The sequence below is a fragment of the Lactuca serriola genome, chromosome 5 (genome assembly GCF_051521515.1).
Source record: "Lactuca serriola cultivar US96UC23 chromosome 5, Lser_US96UC23_V15, whole genome shotgun sequence".
NCBI classification, from domain to species: Eukaryota; Viridiplantae; Streptophyta; class Magnoliopsida; order Asterales; family Asteraceae; genus Lactuca; species Lactuca serriola.
In genome coordinates this window covers 340,638,235-340,652,157 of record NC_136412.1, presented here as the reverse complement: position 1 = coordinate 340,652,157, position 13,923 = coordinate 340,638,235, and the positions used below count along the sequence as shown (strand labels likewise).

General features: G+C 34.2%; 2 protein-coding genes across 3 annotated transcripts; one reads left to right on the top strand and one right to left on the bottom strand.

Annotated features, from left to right (window-relative positions):
- The first annotated feature begins 1,236 nt into the window (after window positions 1-1,236).
- On the top strand, window positions 1,237-6,174 carry WNK4 (WNK family serine/threonine-protein kinase 4). Of its 2 annotated transcripts, XM_079003670.1 has the most exons (8): window positions 1,237-1,617; window positions 1,736-1,865; window positions 2,407-2,672; window positions 2,762-2,985; window positions 3,080-3,237; window positions 3,328-3,640; window positions 4,119-4,445; window positions 5,592-6,174. In XM_079003670.1, exons 2-8 carry the CDS (start codon window positions 1,776-1,778, stop codon window positions 6,020-6,022), a joined length of 1,809 nt encoding a protein of 602 aa, XP_078859796.1. In that variant the 5' UTR covers window positions 1,237-1,617; window positions 1,736-1,775; the 3' UTR covers window positions 6,023-6,174. The 2 variants fall into 2 exon arrangements, with proteins under 2 accessions (XP_078859796.1, XP_078859797.1); XM_079003671.1 differs by lacking the exon at window positions 1,237-1,617 and having other exon boundaries at window positions 1,665-1,865; window positions 5,637-6,174.
- A 4,887-nt stretch (window positions 6,175-11,061) lies between these two features.
- Window positions 11,062-12,910, bottom strand: LOC145051046 (uncharacterized). The gene is made up of 4 exons (XM_078999197.1): window positions 12,207-12,910; window positions 11,866-12,013; window positions 11,315-11,784; window positions 11,062-11,233 (listed from the first exon to the last, which is right to left on the bottom strand). The coding sequence occupies exons 1-4, from the start codon at window positions 12,908-12,910 to the stop codon at window positions 11,062-11,064; spliced, it is 1,494 nt and encodes a 497-aa protein (XP_078855323.1).
- Between the last annotated feature and the right edge of the window lie 1,013 nt (window positions 12,911-13,923).

The window sequence follows — 13,923 nt, the reverse complement described above, 5'->3', positions numbered from 1 at the left end:
ATATTATCCAAATTCTTTTTTCTTTTTCAAAAAAAATTGTTATTAATGACTAGTCAGATTAATCAAAATTATCTGGCCACATTTTAACATCACACACACCCTCAAATATGTAATATGAGACTTCAAATACGATGATATGGATAATGTCATTTATACAAGGGCATACACAATACATTAAATTTCATATAATTTAATTGATTATCACTCTATATTCCATGCAATTCTATTATTTTTTTTTTCCAACAATACATTAAATCTTATGAAGTTCAATAAAACATATTCAAATGTTTATCTAAGTATTGGATTTTTTTTCCATTAAACGATTCAGTTACCATTGAGCTACAAAGTCATTGAATGACAATGTGCCATTGGTATCTCATAAATATGAGTCATAATGGTAAAGTTTCATCAATTGGATGATAACTAGAGTTTCCATCTCATTTAACTCTCCTGACTCCTATTGTGGATGCTTTGAGTTTCGGTAAAAGTTACGTTTGGCATGTAAATCGGTCAACACCAAACCAATCCTGAACCGAAAAACCGAAAACCATACCGAATGCTACTAACCGGTTCCGGTTCTACTAAGAGGGTGTTTGACAAAGCTTATTTAAAAAGACTTATGAGTTTTTGACTTATAACTTATTTGGTGAAATAAGGAGTTTTTAATAAATAAGGGATAGGTTACTTATCACTTTTTGATTTATTAGAGGTTACCAACAACTATATATTATTTTTTATTCAAATACTTTTTTTGACTTATACCGATATCAAACCAGTAATAAGTCAAAAAATTCTTTTTTTAAGCTTTGCCAAACACCCCCTAACAAGTGTGCTGTCTAAGAAGGCGTTCGAAACCATAATCGGTCCGAACCAGATTGGAGCCGAAAACCGAATAAACTGCAAACTAAAAATCAATAACCGAACTGAATACCACTAAACGATTCCGATTCTATCTTTCGGTTAAAATATTCATCCCTACATTACGTTAAGTACGTTTTAAAATCGGATGAAATTTTGGAAACGATGGACTTTCATTTGGCACCCTTTTCTTAATATCTTATAATTCATATTTTTTCTAAACTTGAAGGACTATTCATATAACTTTTGAATATTAGCCCTTGAAGGAAAGCTTCCAGCCATTCAATCAGTAGTCAACAACAAGAAGCACTTCTTCCTTCTCCTTTTGTCTTATCAACCCACCCAACCCCGCCCCACTCACGCGTGGCTCCAACTAACTATGGCCACAGATCCTAAAGCTCAAAGATCCTTATCGTCGTCATTTGTCTCTCACCTTCATCTCCATTCTTGAAACTTTTTGAGTTTTGACTCACACAAGAGTCCAATTCCTCTGGATTACCCACACACATTTTTCATAAATATTCCCTTGTCAATTCAAACCTAGACCCACCTGTTCAAATTCCTCAACCTTCGTAATTTTTACTTCACCCAAAATCAGAGGTTTACTAGCATGAGTTCTTTAATTAAGAAGTTAAAAAACAACGACTTGTCAAAGGTAGTAGAGATGAATATGGCTGATTCTTGGATACTGCAGCAGATTAACTGCAATCGTCATTTTTGGCTCATGTTTGGTGTCTTCTTCTGTGAAAAATAATGACGGTAAAAACCCTAAAAATCTTTATTTAGATAGTGGGTGCTCTTCTTTTTTTCTCTGTTCTCCTCTGGTTTCATATTCTTACATTAATACACGTATCTTCTTCAACTTTATATTATATAGTTTCTTAAGCAACTTTTGGGGGTCAAGAAAAGCTGCAGCCATGCTTAATCCCAAATCAAGATCTCCTTCCGGTGATGAAGATGCTCGTCATCGCTATGTTGAGACCGACCCAACTGGTCGATATGGTCGGGTATGATGACTACTTTGATGGGTCATTCTTGCAATTGTTTCTTTTGATTGTTAAAGTATTGGTGAATTTTAAGCCCTAGAATTTGATTATGTGGAATTTCATCATGTGATGGGCTTCTATAAAGATTTTAGAAATGGAATTCCAAAATGGAGTTCTAATCCATTGAGGACTTTTACGTTTGATTCCTTTCAGAAGAATGATGAAAGTACTCACCTTTGATGTTATTTGATGCCGCAAAATGAAATTTTGATGCAATCTTTATAAAATGAATGGCCTTTTTGGAGTTAAAACTCTTGCATATGAGAAAATAATCTAATCTTGATGATCGTTGAACAAATTTGGTGGTTTAAATTGATCTGAAAATCATAGCGAAACTAGTGGCAGAGTTATTTTTATTTTTATTTTATTTGTTTACACTGCAAAGTTCTTTTCAAAGCATGCACGTGCATACCCTGCACAGACCATGTATGATGACAATGGTCTTTTGGTTTCTTGATTCACAGTGATTTTAATTTCAATTTTAATTTTTTTTAATGAGCAGTTTAAGGAAGTTCTTGGAAAAGGGGCAATGAAAACGGTATACAAAGCCATTGATGAAGTTCTTGGAATGGAAGTTGCGTGGGGCCAAGTGAAGCTTAACAACTTGCTCAGATCTCCTGAAGACTTAAAACGTCTCTACTCAGAGGTTCACCTTCTTGGCACCCTCAATCATGATTCAATCATCAAATTCTACACCTCATGGATTGATGTGGATCGAAGAACCTTTAATTTCATTACTGAATTGTTCACTTCAGGAACCCTCAAAGAGTAATCTTTTCTTTATCACACTAATTAATTATCAATACATTTTCCTTCTTTTGCTAATTCTTTATGTGTATGTATATATGAATGTTCAGATACAGGAAGAAATATAATAAAGTGGATATCCGGGCCATAAAGATTTGGGCCCGCCAGATTCTCTCGGGCCTGATTTATCTTCATGGGCATGATCCGCCTGTGATCCATAGAGACCTTAAATGTGACAATATTTTTGTAAATGGGCATTTGAGTCAAGTAAAGATTGGTGATCTTGGCCTTGCAGCTATTCTTCGTGGCTCTTTTAGAGCACATACAATCATTGGTACATCTCTAGATACAAATATTAAGATATTGGTTAATTTCAACTTATTTATGTTAAAAAAAAATAAACATATTAACATGTGAAATTATATCAGGCACACCAGAGTTCATGGCACCTGAGCTTTATGATGAAAACTACAACGAATTGGTTGATGTCTACTCATTCGGAATGTGTGTATTAGAAATGCTAACTCATGAATATCCGTATAGCGAATGTACAAATCCTGCACAAATTTACAAGAAAGTAACATCGGTATGATCCGATTTTGATTACATAAGTAATATATTTCGTATAAAAAAAAATTAAAAAAACTCACGTCCATGGGTTTATAATCTATTTCAGGGCAAACTTCCACGTGCATTCTATAAAGTGAAAGATCTAGAAGCTCAATGCTTCATTGGAAAGTGTTTGGTGAATGTTTCGAATAGGTTATCTGCTAAAGATCTAATGCTTGATCCGTTTTTAGCAATGGATGAATACGGGGTGTTACCAGTATCTAAATATGTTCATCAAAAACCGTTTATGAATGATGAGATTGAAATTGAGAAGCTGAGTTTGGGTGGAAATCCACCACGAACCAACATGTCAATTGCTGGGAAATTGAATCCGGATGATGATACCATTATTCTTCGGGTGCAAATTGCAGATAGAGAAGGTAATTTTCACCATCCTTTTCAACTTCATTTTATCTTAAGCATCAATAGATTCATGAGGAGAAAAGGGCAAAAAGGTCTTTTTATCATAGGTTTGAAGGTTGGGCCGTTAAGTTAGACAGCCCAGGGGCTAAAAGAATGATGAAATCTTGTTTTAGGGAGGGAAAATGCAACATATGAAACTAATGGACGATTTCGATAAAAAGTGATAAACCATAAGGATGGTTTTTGTAATTTAGTAGTCTAGACATTATTAAGTGAATTATAATGTTTAATTTCTTGTAAGGATGATCCTTAAAACACAGTTTCGTTATGATATATTATTATTAAGCTTTATAAAAGTTATGATCATAAATATTTAAAAATTTACAAAAGCAAACAAAATGACAAGAATTATTAAAAATGCTTAGTTGTAATTTAACAACTGGAATAAATAGTATTGAAAAAATGCATCGTTTTTATTATTTATTGTGTATGTAGGTTCTGTGAGAAACGTGTACTTCCCGTTTGATATATTACACGATACAGCGGATGAGGTGGCGTCTGAAATGGTTAAGGAGCTTGAGATCACAGATTGGGAGCCTTTGGACATTGCTGATATGATTGAGGGAGAAATTTCTGCTCTTGTACCCACTTGGAATAGTGATCAACATACACATATTCTTAATCTCAATCATGATGAAGATGATGATCACAACCATCCATTCCGATCTCTATCGTCTTCCTCATCGTCTCAATTATCATTCTCCGGAATGACGGATTCCCGCCAGACCGATGGAATGGCATCGGGTGGTGATTGGTTGCAAGGTATGCTTTATAATGCTAACGGACAATGATAAAAAAAATCTTCAACTGTCCGTTGGCGTCAGTAATAAATCTTTATGGTCCGTTTGTTACACAGGACAGAACATAGAACATGACGGCATGTATGATATTTTGCATGCATTGGATTGGAACTAAGATTAATGTCATTAAGACAAAAATTGCATTTTTTTGTCATACCCAAAAAAGGCGAGACAAAGATAATTTTAGAGTGTTAGGAAAATGGTTGCAAAGATCCCTATCAAACCTCCCACCGACAAATAATAGAGAAATTAGAACAAAAGAATATACGTGGAAAACTCCAAAACCGAATAAAAAACACAAGCCTCTAGAGAACGAAATTCAATATATGGTAAATTATTACAATCATATAGACTAATCTTTTAAATCTTATAATTCATTCACACTCTCCAAATTTAGAGCGCCTTCGAAACTTTTACGATTATATTATTATTTTTGTGGGTTTTTCATTTTAATAATTACATATTTGATCAAAATGCCACCGATATCACATATGACTCGTGCTTAAAATGAAAGGCTAGAGGGGGTCTTTTAAAACATTTCAAATAGATGGTATTGTAAAACAGTTTAATTGTTTATAAAAAGAAGTTGAATTTTTTTATAAAGATACGTATTTGTTAAATAATTGTGGATTATGAATAAAAAACACAAGCCTCTAGAGAAAGAAATTCACTATATGATATATTATTACGATCACATAGACTAGTCTTTTAAATCTTATAATTCATTCAAACTCTCCAAATTTGGAGCGCCTTCAAAACTATTATGATCATATAATAATTTTTGTGGGTTTTTCTTTTTAATAATTACATATTTGATCAAAAACCCACCGTTATCAAATATGACTTGTGCTTAGAGGGGGTTTGCTAAAACATTTCAAATAGATGGTTTTGTAAAACAGTTTAATTGTTTATAAAAAGAAGTTCAAATTTGTAAAGATAAGTAATTGTTAAATAAAGTTGGTAGAAAATATAACAAAAGAAACATTTTTAAAGGGATTATCAATTGTGGGTGTTCTTACAGAGCTTGTCCCGTCATGTGTAACAAACGTACATATCAGAACCGTCTTTATAGTCTAAATTGCTACCATGAAAACATATGGTCTTGCAGATCACTTATTTGATGACACAAGTTCTCAAGGGTCATTAGTTTCAGGAACATATTCAAATTTGAGTTACGTTTCACCAGAAGATCACAACGAATATAGCCCTAAAAACGGGACCCACAACACTACTAGGTTCAGTCATAAAGACGAAGGTTTAAAAAATCATGAAAAACGGTCAAATGTCACGGTTGACTCTCATAAAGCTTCAACATCTAAAGCTAGCCCGGGTGTTGGACCCCGGCTAACTAGAAACCGGTCATTGGTTGACATGAGAAGTCAACTGCTCCATAGATCTTTAGTAGAAGAGGTGAGTAAAAGGCGTCTGTCTAAAACTGTTGGGACCGTGGAAGATGTTGGGTTTCAGGCACCCGTTGAGAGTTCAAAGTCACGGCTCGGGTGGGGTCAGCGGCTCAGGCTCAAAGGAAGAAGGGTTTAATTGAGGTTGAAAAAGGCTTATTGTTAGTATATGTGTGTTTTGTGAAAGGAGATCACTTGCTTTGTATAAAAACTATGAAATCCACAGTAATGTATAAATAATGTTTACATAAAGGATAGGTGATTAAAACGTTGTCGCCTCCAATTCAACTATTTTTTATTTGGGAAAAAGAATTTACCATGAGAGGTGGTAATTTCTTTTCAAATTGTGAATATACTTAACCCATATTTGTATTGTGATGATAATTGGGATCCATTATATTTTATAGCCTATAGATAGGTTGATTTTGATTGTATTTTATCTTTAAAATGATAATTAAAAAAAAAACAGTTTAAAAGAATACAAGTAAAATAAGTAGAAATTGTGTTTTTTTTTTGTACAATATTATTAATATTACATTATTATTTTAGTATTTATAGAATTCAAAAAAGAATTTACAAATCTGGCATGACCCATTTCAACGGGTACTAGAATTGTAGTTTTTTGACATTATCCAAATTTCGACTCCTCAAGTAGTGAAATGACACCATGAAAAGGGGGTTTCTAAAATCTTGATAAAAAGGTTAAATAGTTGAGATTCTTTGAATTTTGGCTCCTTAACTATTTCTCGTGCTGACACAAAGTCTTTGCTTTTAAAATTTAAATTCAAAGGACTGTCTTTTTCGGTTATGTCCAATAAGACAACACATGGGGTGGGTCTTTTAATCTTGAAAATGGTCCATTACATAGTAAATAAAGTATCATTTATATAACTATATTACATAACATATTAGTCAAGACGACGTCATAGCTTTACATTACATTATTATGATTGGTTTTTCCTATTTTATGTTAGGGTAAAGTGTAGGATTTGATGCTTCGTATGCTATCTAACGAAGATTAAATGAATGAATTGGTCTTGAAAAAAAAATCTCTTACAGATATATAGTGTAAGAGCTATTCTAATAGGATCAAATCAAATCAAATCAAACGACAGAAAAATTATATATATATATATATATATATATATATATATATAGAGAGAGAGAGAGAGAGAGAGAGAGAGAGATCAAAACAAGAGGCCATATTGTATTTACATCAATCAAAAAGTTAATAAGTATCAAAACGAGAAGTGATATGGTACAAGGACCGTCGAACGAAATGACGATGAATGAACTCTTGGAATTGGAAACATAATTTGGTATACGGACTTTGTCTCTAAAGGTCTAATACAGATAAATTCATGCTTAATGAAATTGATTCATCAACAAAATTATATATATATATATATATATATATATATATATATATATATATATATATATATATATATATATATATATAATGTCATCAAAGTGGGGGCGGAGCGGGTTGGGGATTGGTTTATCTGACCCCAACCCAACTTTGTCCCCAATTTTAGCCTAATGGGGATCCTCGACCCAAACCCGATACCCGTTTTTGCGGGGAATTATAACGCCTGTGTTTCAGGGCTAAGCAGTAGTAGATGATGTAATAGTCTAGGTCAACTATTGTAACTCTTTTTGAAGTAATAAAGATGAATTATTTGAGTATTATGTGAATTATGTGCATTTATGTGTTTATTATTTATTTATAAATGTATAATAAATAAATGATAAAAATAAGCGTTAAAATTAAAGTGTGAGATAAACCCGACATCTTTATATAAGGTTGTAGTGGTCGAAACAAGGATTACGGAGATATAAAGAATGCCGGAATCCGAGTTATAACGAAGAAGTTATGACCCGTCGAAGTTTCGCGACGGAATCGACACGACACCGGGAAGTGTAAATAGTGAATTTATGGCAAATGTCATATTAGCCCATCAAACTTTTCGTGTTTGTTTCAAAAGATCCCCAAACTTTTTTTTTTGTACATTAAAGAAATATACTTTCATTTTACCGTTTAATTACACCCCTTTACAGATTTTAAAAGGTTTATCCCTTGTTTTCGTGACATGGACACCACTGTGGAATATTACTGTTGAAATCTTGGTCCCCAAAAAATGCCAAGTCATTGCTAATGGTCCCCTTATAATCCGTCTTCCCCACCAGTTTGTTACCCTAATTCGTAACATTCACATCATCGACTTCACTTTTTTCCTACGTATAAATCAAGAAGATGGCCTCAGAACAAAGCTTCTCCTATGGTGGTTTCAGAGCTTCGGAACTAGACTTACCAACTGATTACGAACTTCATGCCATGGAAACCCAATTGCAGATTGAGGAAATGCGAGATGATATGCGTCAACAGCTTGGCGAGTTTAGGGAGGAGATACGCAACTTGAAAAGGAAAGTGATAATGATGGGTGTTGTTGGAGTTGCATCGATGTTGTTGATTGGGTTTCGTGTTTGCGTCGAATGCAGTGGATGGGGATTTTGGTGGGTGTAGTTTAGTTCGTAGGTAGCACGATGGCGATTAGTCTCTTTTGGGTTATCAGGGTTGTCGAAGGTTGTGTCTTTTTGTCTAATTTCGTCATCTGCTAGTATATATGTATGTATGAGGTTATGTGTTGTTGGTTGTTTTGAACAATGGTGCCCATTGAGGTTGTAATGGTGTTTAGAACCCAAATTTTGGGGGGTTTTTGTTAAGACAATAACCTCAGTTGTAATGGATGAATGAAATGAAATCTAGTTCCTATTTTAACCTTTGTTTTGCTTTACATATGATGTTATGGTTTTTAATGAAATGTACCAAATGTGAAAGTCGCATGTTGCAAGACTTAAATTTCCCCTTGAAGTATGGTTTGTAATGAAATGTACCAAATGTGAAGTTCCCATTATAACCTTATGTGGAAGTACATTGTTATAATTCAAATCCATTGTTATATGGGATTGCATTGGAAGTACAATTATAAAAAAAAGATTCATGTTATGTTTTAAAGTAAAGAAACTAACATTCATGTTACAAAAAGAAAGCAAACATCCATACATTCATTAATATCATGTTACAAACAGAAAAACAAACATTCATATATCCATAACTAACATACTCCAAAAACATCTTTAATCCAAGTCCATTGGTTTGGTTGATGTATCACCTTCACCGTTTTTGCCTGCAACCTTTTTTGCCAACTTTTTCTTTAGCATCCTCTCTGACTTTTTTCTTAATTTCAGTGTATCTACTTTTTTTACCATTCTTCTTAGTCACACCACTTGTTGACTCACATTCACCTTCTCCCATTTTGAAACCAATTCCACTTCTAGTATCACCTTCACCCTTTCCCTTCCCATTTTGCCATTAACCCTTCTTTTTCTTTAATGTACTATATTCACCTTCACCTTCAGCCTTCCTCTTTTTCACCTGAATTTTTTTGGGGCTTTGACACTGCATCACAGGTTGACTTATTGTGGCCTGATTTCTTACAAACACCACATAACATCTTTTTGCATGCCTTGGATACTCTGTGTGATCCAGTAACCTTAGTACTGTCCCTCTTTCTCTTAATAGTAGGTCTCCCTGGCATCTTCCTTTTCAATGGTGGAAAAGGTGGTATGTACTCTGTTGGGGGCCACATTGCACTCCCATTCATGCTTCCAATTGTGTACTTGTATGTGCTCATATATATGTGATAATATATATATATATATATATATATGCACTTTATCTTAATATTTTGGCCTTATTTATTCTCTTATAGAACTAAAAAGTACTTATAATGCTTTGAATTATGTTTTGCAGCTATTCGTTGGCGATAAAGCACAAAAGAAAAGACTGAAGCGGAAACCAGACTTAGAAGCTAAAAGAAATTAAAATGCTGGATTAGACGATTACGCCCCGCGTAGCACACCTGTACGCGTCGCATAATGACCAATTTGACTTACGCCTCGGGTAACTTAAGGGTACGCGCCGCGTACTAGTTGGCCTCGGATATGTTCAATCGCGTAGTGATCCTTAGTACGCCCCGCGTAATCCGACTTACGCCCAGCGTACGTAAGTCGGTTACAAAGGCTATAAAAGTCGATTTTCAGCTAACCAGGAGGGGGAATTCGACTTACAACTTAGTTTAGTCGATATTAAACTTCTGTTAAGCCGTTTTGAGGGTTTAGAAGGCGGCCGGAAGGCCGTTAAGCTAACAGGAGCAGAGATCGGAAGGGTTGGAGAGCGGATACATGTTGGTAATCATATGGATTGTTAACGTGACCATGTTTAGCATTCCATTGTGGTACTTTCCTGTATTTAGTTTCTGATTTGGGTGTAAAAACCTTTTACTTTGTGTTTATGATTGAATGAAGCTTTGATTATTAGACTAATTGCTATATTGAATTGTTTATTTATGTTTAATTTATCTTGCCAAGCTTGTTAAAAGACCCTTATGTGTTAATGATGATTATTTTCTATTAATTGCTAAGTGAATTAAGTTGCATGAACATCTGCTTGATTTGCTTGTCTCTTATGATTTTTGATGACCATCGAGATTATAAGTCTAGAAAGAACGAATGTGAAACTAGGATTAACTTGGGAATAAGTAAGTTAATGTGTGAGCCTTGTTTGATGGCCATCAACAAGAGGTTAAATTGAATTAATAATTCGATTAACTATATTTACAAGTCTTACTTGATACGAACTGAACACTAGGAAGCATGTTAGTTTAACCAACTGATCACTGTTTAAATTGACTTGTTTGCTAAAGGATTAGTTATAGTGAACGCGAATCTAATCATTTTAGGAATCGGTGAACATGAATAAATGAATTTATATATGCAATTGTCTATGTGTTTAAGGTGTAATTTGTCTAAACCAAAGTACCTGAAGAGATTTGTTTTCCTGTTAGTTTATCGAGAGTAGTTAATTAATTGTTAGTTTGAAATTTATTTCTTTATTCTTTTCGTGTGACCTATAACCTATAATTAAATATATTAAATTAATCAACCGTTCCCTGTGATCGACACCCGACTTACCTAAGCTATACTGTAATCTGACTAGGTACACTGCCTATAAGTGCATAGATAGTCTAAGTTTGTTAGGTCATAAATATTAAAATTAATGGATACTTTTGTGCACATCAATATGCAAGCATGATATAGAGGATCAAAAACTACCTATACATCTCTATTTACATAACTAATGGCTGCCACTGAGTGTACACAACCATACCCATTCATTTGCCAAATCCTACAAGAACATGTTTTCTTTTCCAGATCAACTCCATAAGACTCTCCTAAGTTTCTTGTTTCAAATGTATTCAGGCCACTAGGAAGCACTTGCCAGTACCTACAAATAATCAAAGTTAACAGGGGTAATTAAAGTACCTTGACTGGATATTCAATTCATTTATGGTGAATAATATAGTACCTTTGTTGGACCTTTAAGTCATTTAGGGCAAGCCGTATGTTTGGACATACATCAAGATGTCCCCATCCACTTCCTTTCTGCCTCAAACTACACATCCTCTGCATCACATATAGTCTAATATCCTCCAACATTGTAATAATTGGCTTCTTCCTAGCCTCCAATATAACATTGTTAAAGCTTTTATACAACCCATTCTCAACTGCATCACACCCCCTTCCAAATTGAAAAAATGCTCTTGACCATGATTTTGGATTCCTTCCAATCAGATGCACATAAGCAGCAGGTCTAATCAGTTGAATCTCTTTCATTGCATAATTGAAAAGAGGTTCAGTTGAGGCCTTGCAAGCCTTCCAAAATAGTTTCTCAAACTGAGATCTAAGGAATTTCTTCTTGAAATTGGAAAGAACATGTATGACACATTGCCTATGTTCTATCTCTGGAAATAAATCTTTCACAACTTCAATTATCCCCTGCATTTATATCATCATAATATTCAGAATTATATCACATTTGAAAGAAATTAGGTATGACATTATAAAGTAGAAACATACCTTATGTTGATTTGACATCAATGTCCTACCAAAACCACCTTTAAGATGCAGATCTTCTTGCAAGTTTTCTAAGAACCATTTCCAGTTGTCTTTATTTTCAACACAAACTACAGCCCAAGCTATTGGGTATATATGATTGTTACCATCCCTACCAACAACACATAATAACTGACCAGTACATATTCCTTTTAGAAAACACCCATCTAAGTTTATTATCCCTCTACAACCAATTCTCCAACCCTTCTTTAGTGCATGAAAACATATATATATATATATATATATATATATATATATATATCCTGCTAAAGTAAGTTTTCCCATCTGGCATAGAGTTCACAGACAACTTGACTGTTGACCCTGGATTAGACCTTTTTATCTCTTCACCATAGGACCACAACTTTGCATAATTTTCCACTATGGTACCTTCAACAAGAGACATTGCATGTTGCTTAGCTCTCCTACATTGTCCCATACTAACCTGTATGCCAAATTTATTCTTTACTTCCTCTTTTAACATCCTAACATTGAATTTCTGATTCTCAAGCACTTCCCGGGTGAAATGACTACAAATCCATCTGTAATTAACAATTGACCCTAATTTAAAATTTCTTTCACAATTGTGGTCAATGATAAGGGACTTGATTTGGAAAGACTGCTCCTCACTCATCCATGATGCCCAAAGCCTAAATGTGCAGTGACCATTACTACACTTCACCAATAACCTTTTACTGTCGTTTATTTCAAAGTACAATTGATATCCATTTGCTACAGCATAATTACAAATCATAAATTTTAATTGTTTAGGGTTGGTGAACCTCATACTTAGAATTGGCAACTGCTTCTTCCAACGTATGTCTTCATTAAACATCGGTTTTCCTTTCACATCTGTGACATAATCATCTTCATCATCTTTTTTATCACCTTCTGTGAACTCCTCATTTCCATTACCCTGACTTACTCCTTCATAGGTTATTCCTTCCATGTTGATTTCTTGTGGACTCTTAATTTCAGTTAGGTCAATACCTGCTTCCCCTTCGATTGACATGTTTGACTTGACAGAACAATTATCCTCATTTTCATTTTCATTATGCCTTCATTACATGCACAGTAGTACTAAAATGGTCCATGTAAACATAAACTTGTACACCACATTGATAAGCAATGTCTATAAATTCTTGATATTCACGTTCATTCGAAATCAAGGTTAAACCTTCTGGGATTTGTAAATCGGGTTGACAATAATAAACTTTCTCACACTTCTCTTGTGTGAATCGTTCAAGAAAACCCACAAACTCATTAAATGACATACCAGCAAAATCGACGTTCTCGAACACATGATGAACGCCATCAGAATAGCAAAAAGGTTTGTTGAAGAACACACCTTGGAAATGAACTTTGATTGACAGGAATATAGCCATCGATCTTCAGTTACTATGGTGGGACGATGAGGGTTTTCTTCAATGACGAGGGGTTTCTTCAATGAGGGGGAGGGGATTGTATAACGCACACGGTTTACTTTATAACAAATTAATATAAGTATAACACATGTGGCCATTTCATTAAATGACGTGTCACCGACATTTTCACTCGTGGCATGTATATTACCTATCAACCCGGTAGAAGGTAACATAATGGTATTTTAAAACAGAGAAATGAAAGTATATTTCTTTAATGTGCAAAAAAAAGTTTGGGGACCTTTTAAAACAAACACGAAAAGTTTGATGGGCTAATATGACATTTGCCTGTGAATTTACGATAGAACGAATTTTAGCCTTAGCGATCTAAACAAAAGTCGTAGAATATGTTAAACCGAGAGCATCCATAAAAAGAACGCCCAAAACTGACTTCGTATGAGGAAGTTATGATTTTTCGAAGTTTCGGCTTAGCAATGTACAACCCGAAGTTTGAATATTAGATCGAGCAGTTTTTCGCTGACATAAACTAAACGGGAATCAAAGATCTCATTAATAGTAACGTAACGATAAAAAGACAGACGAAAACGGACGTCGGATGAAAAAGTTATGAATTTTTAACGGACCAACCCTGTCCCGGCTTGTT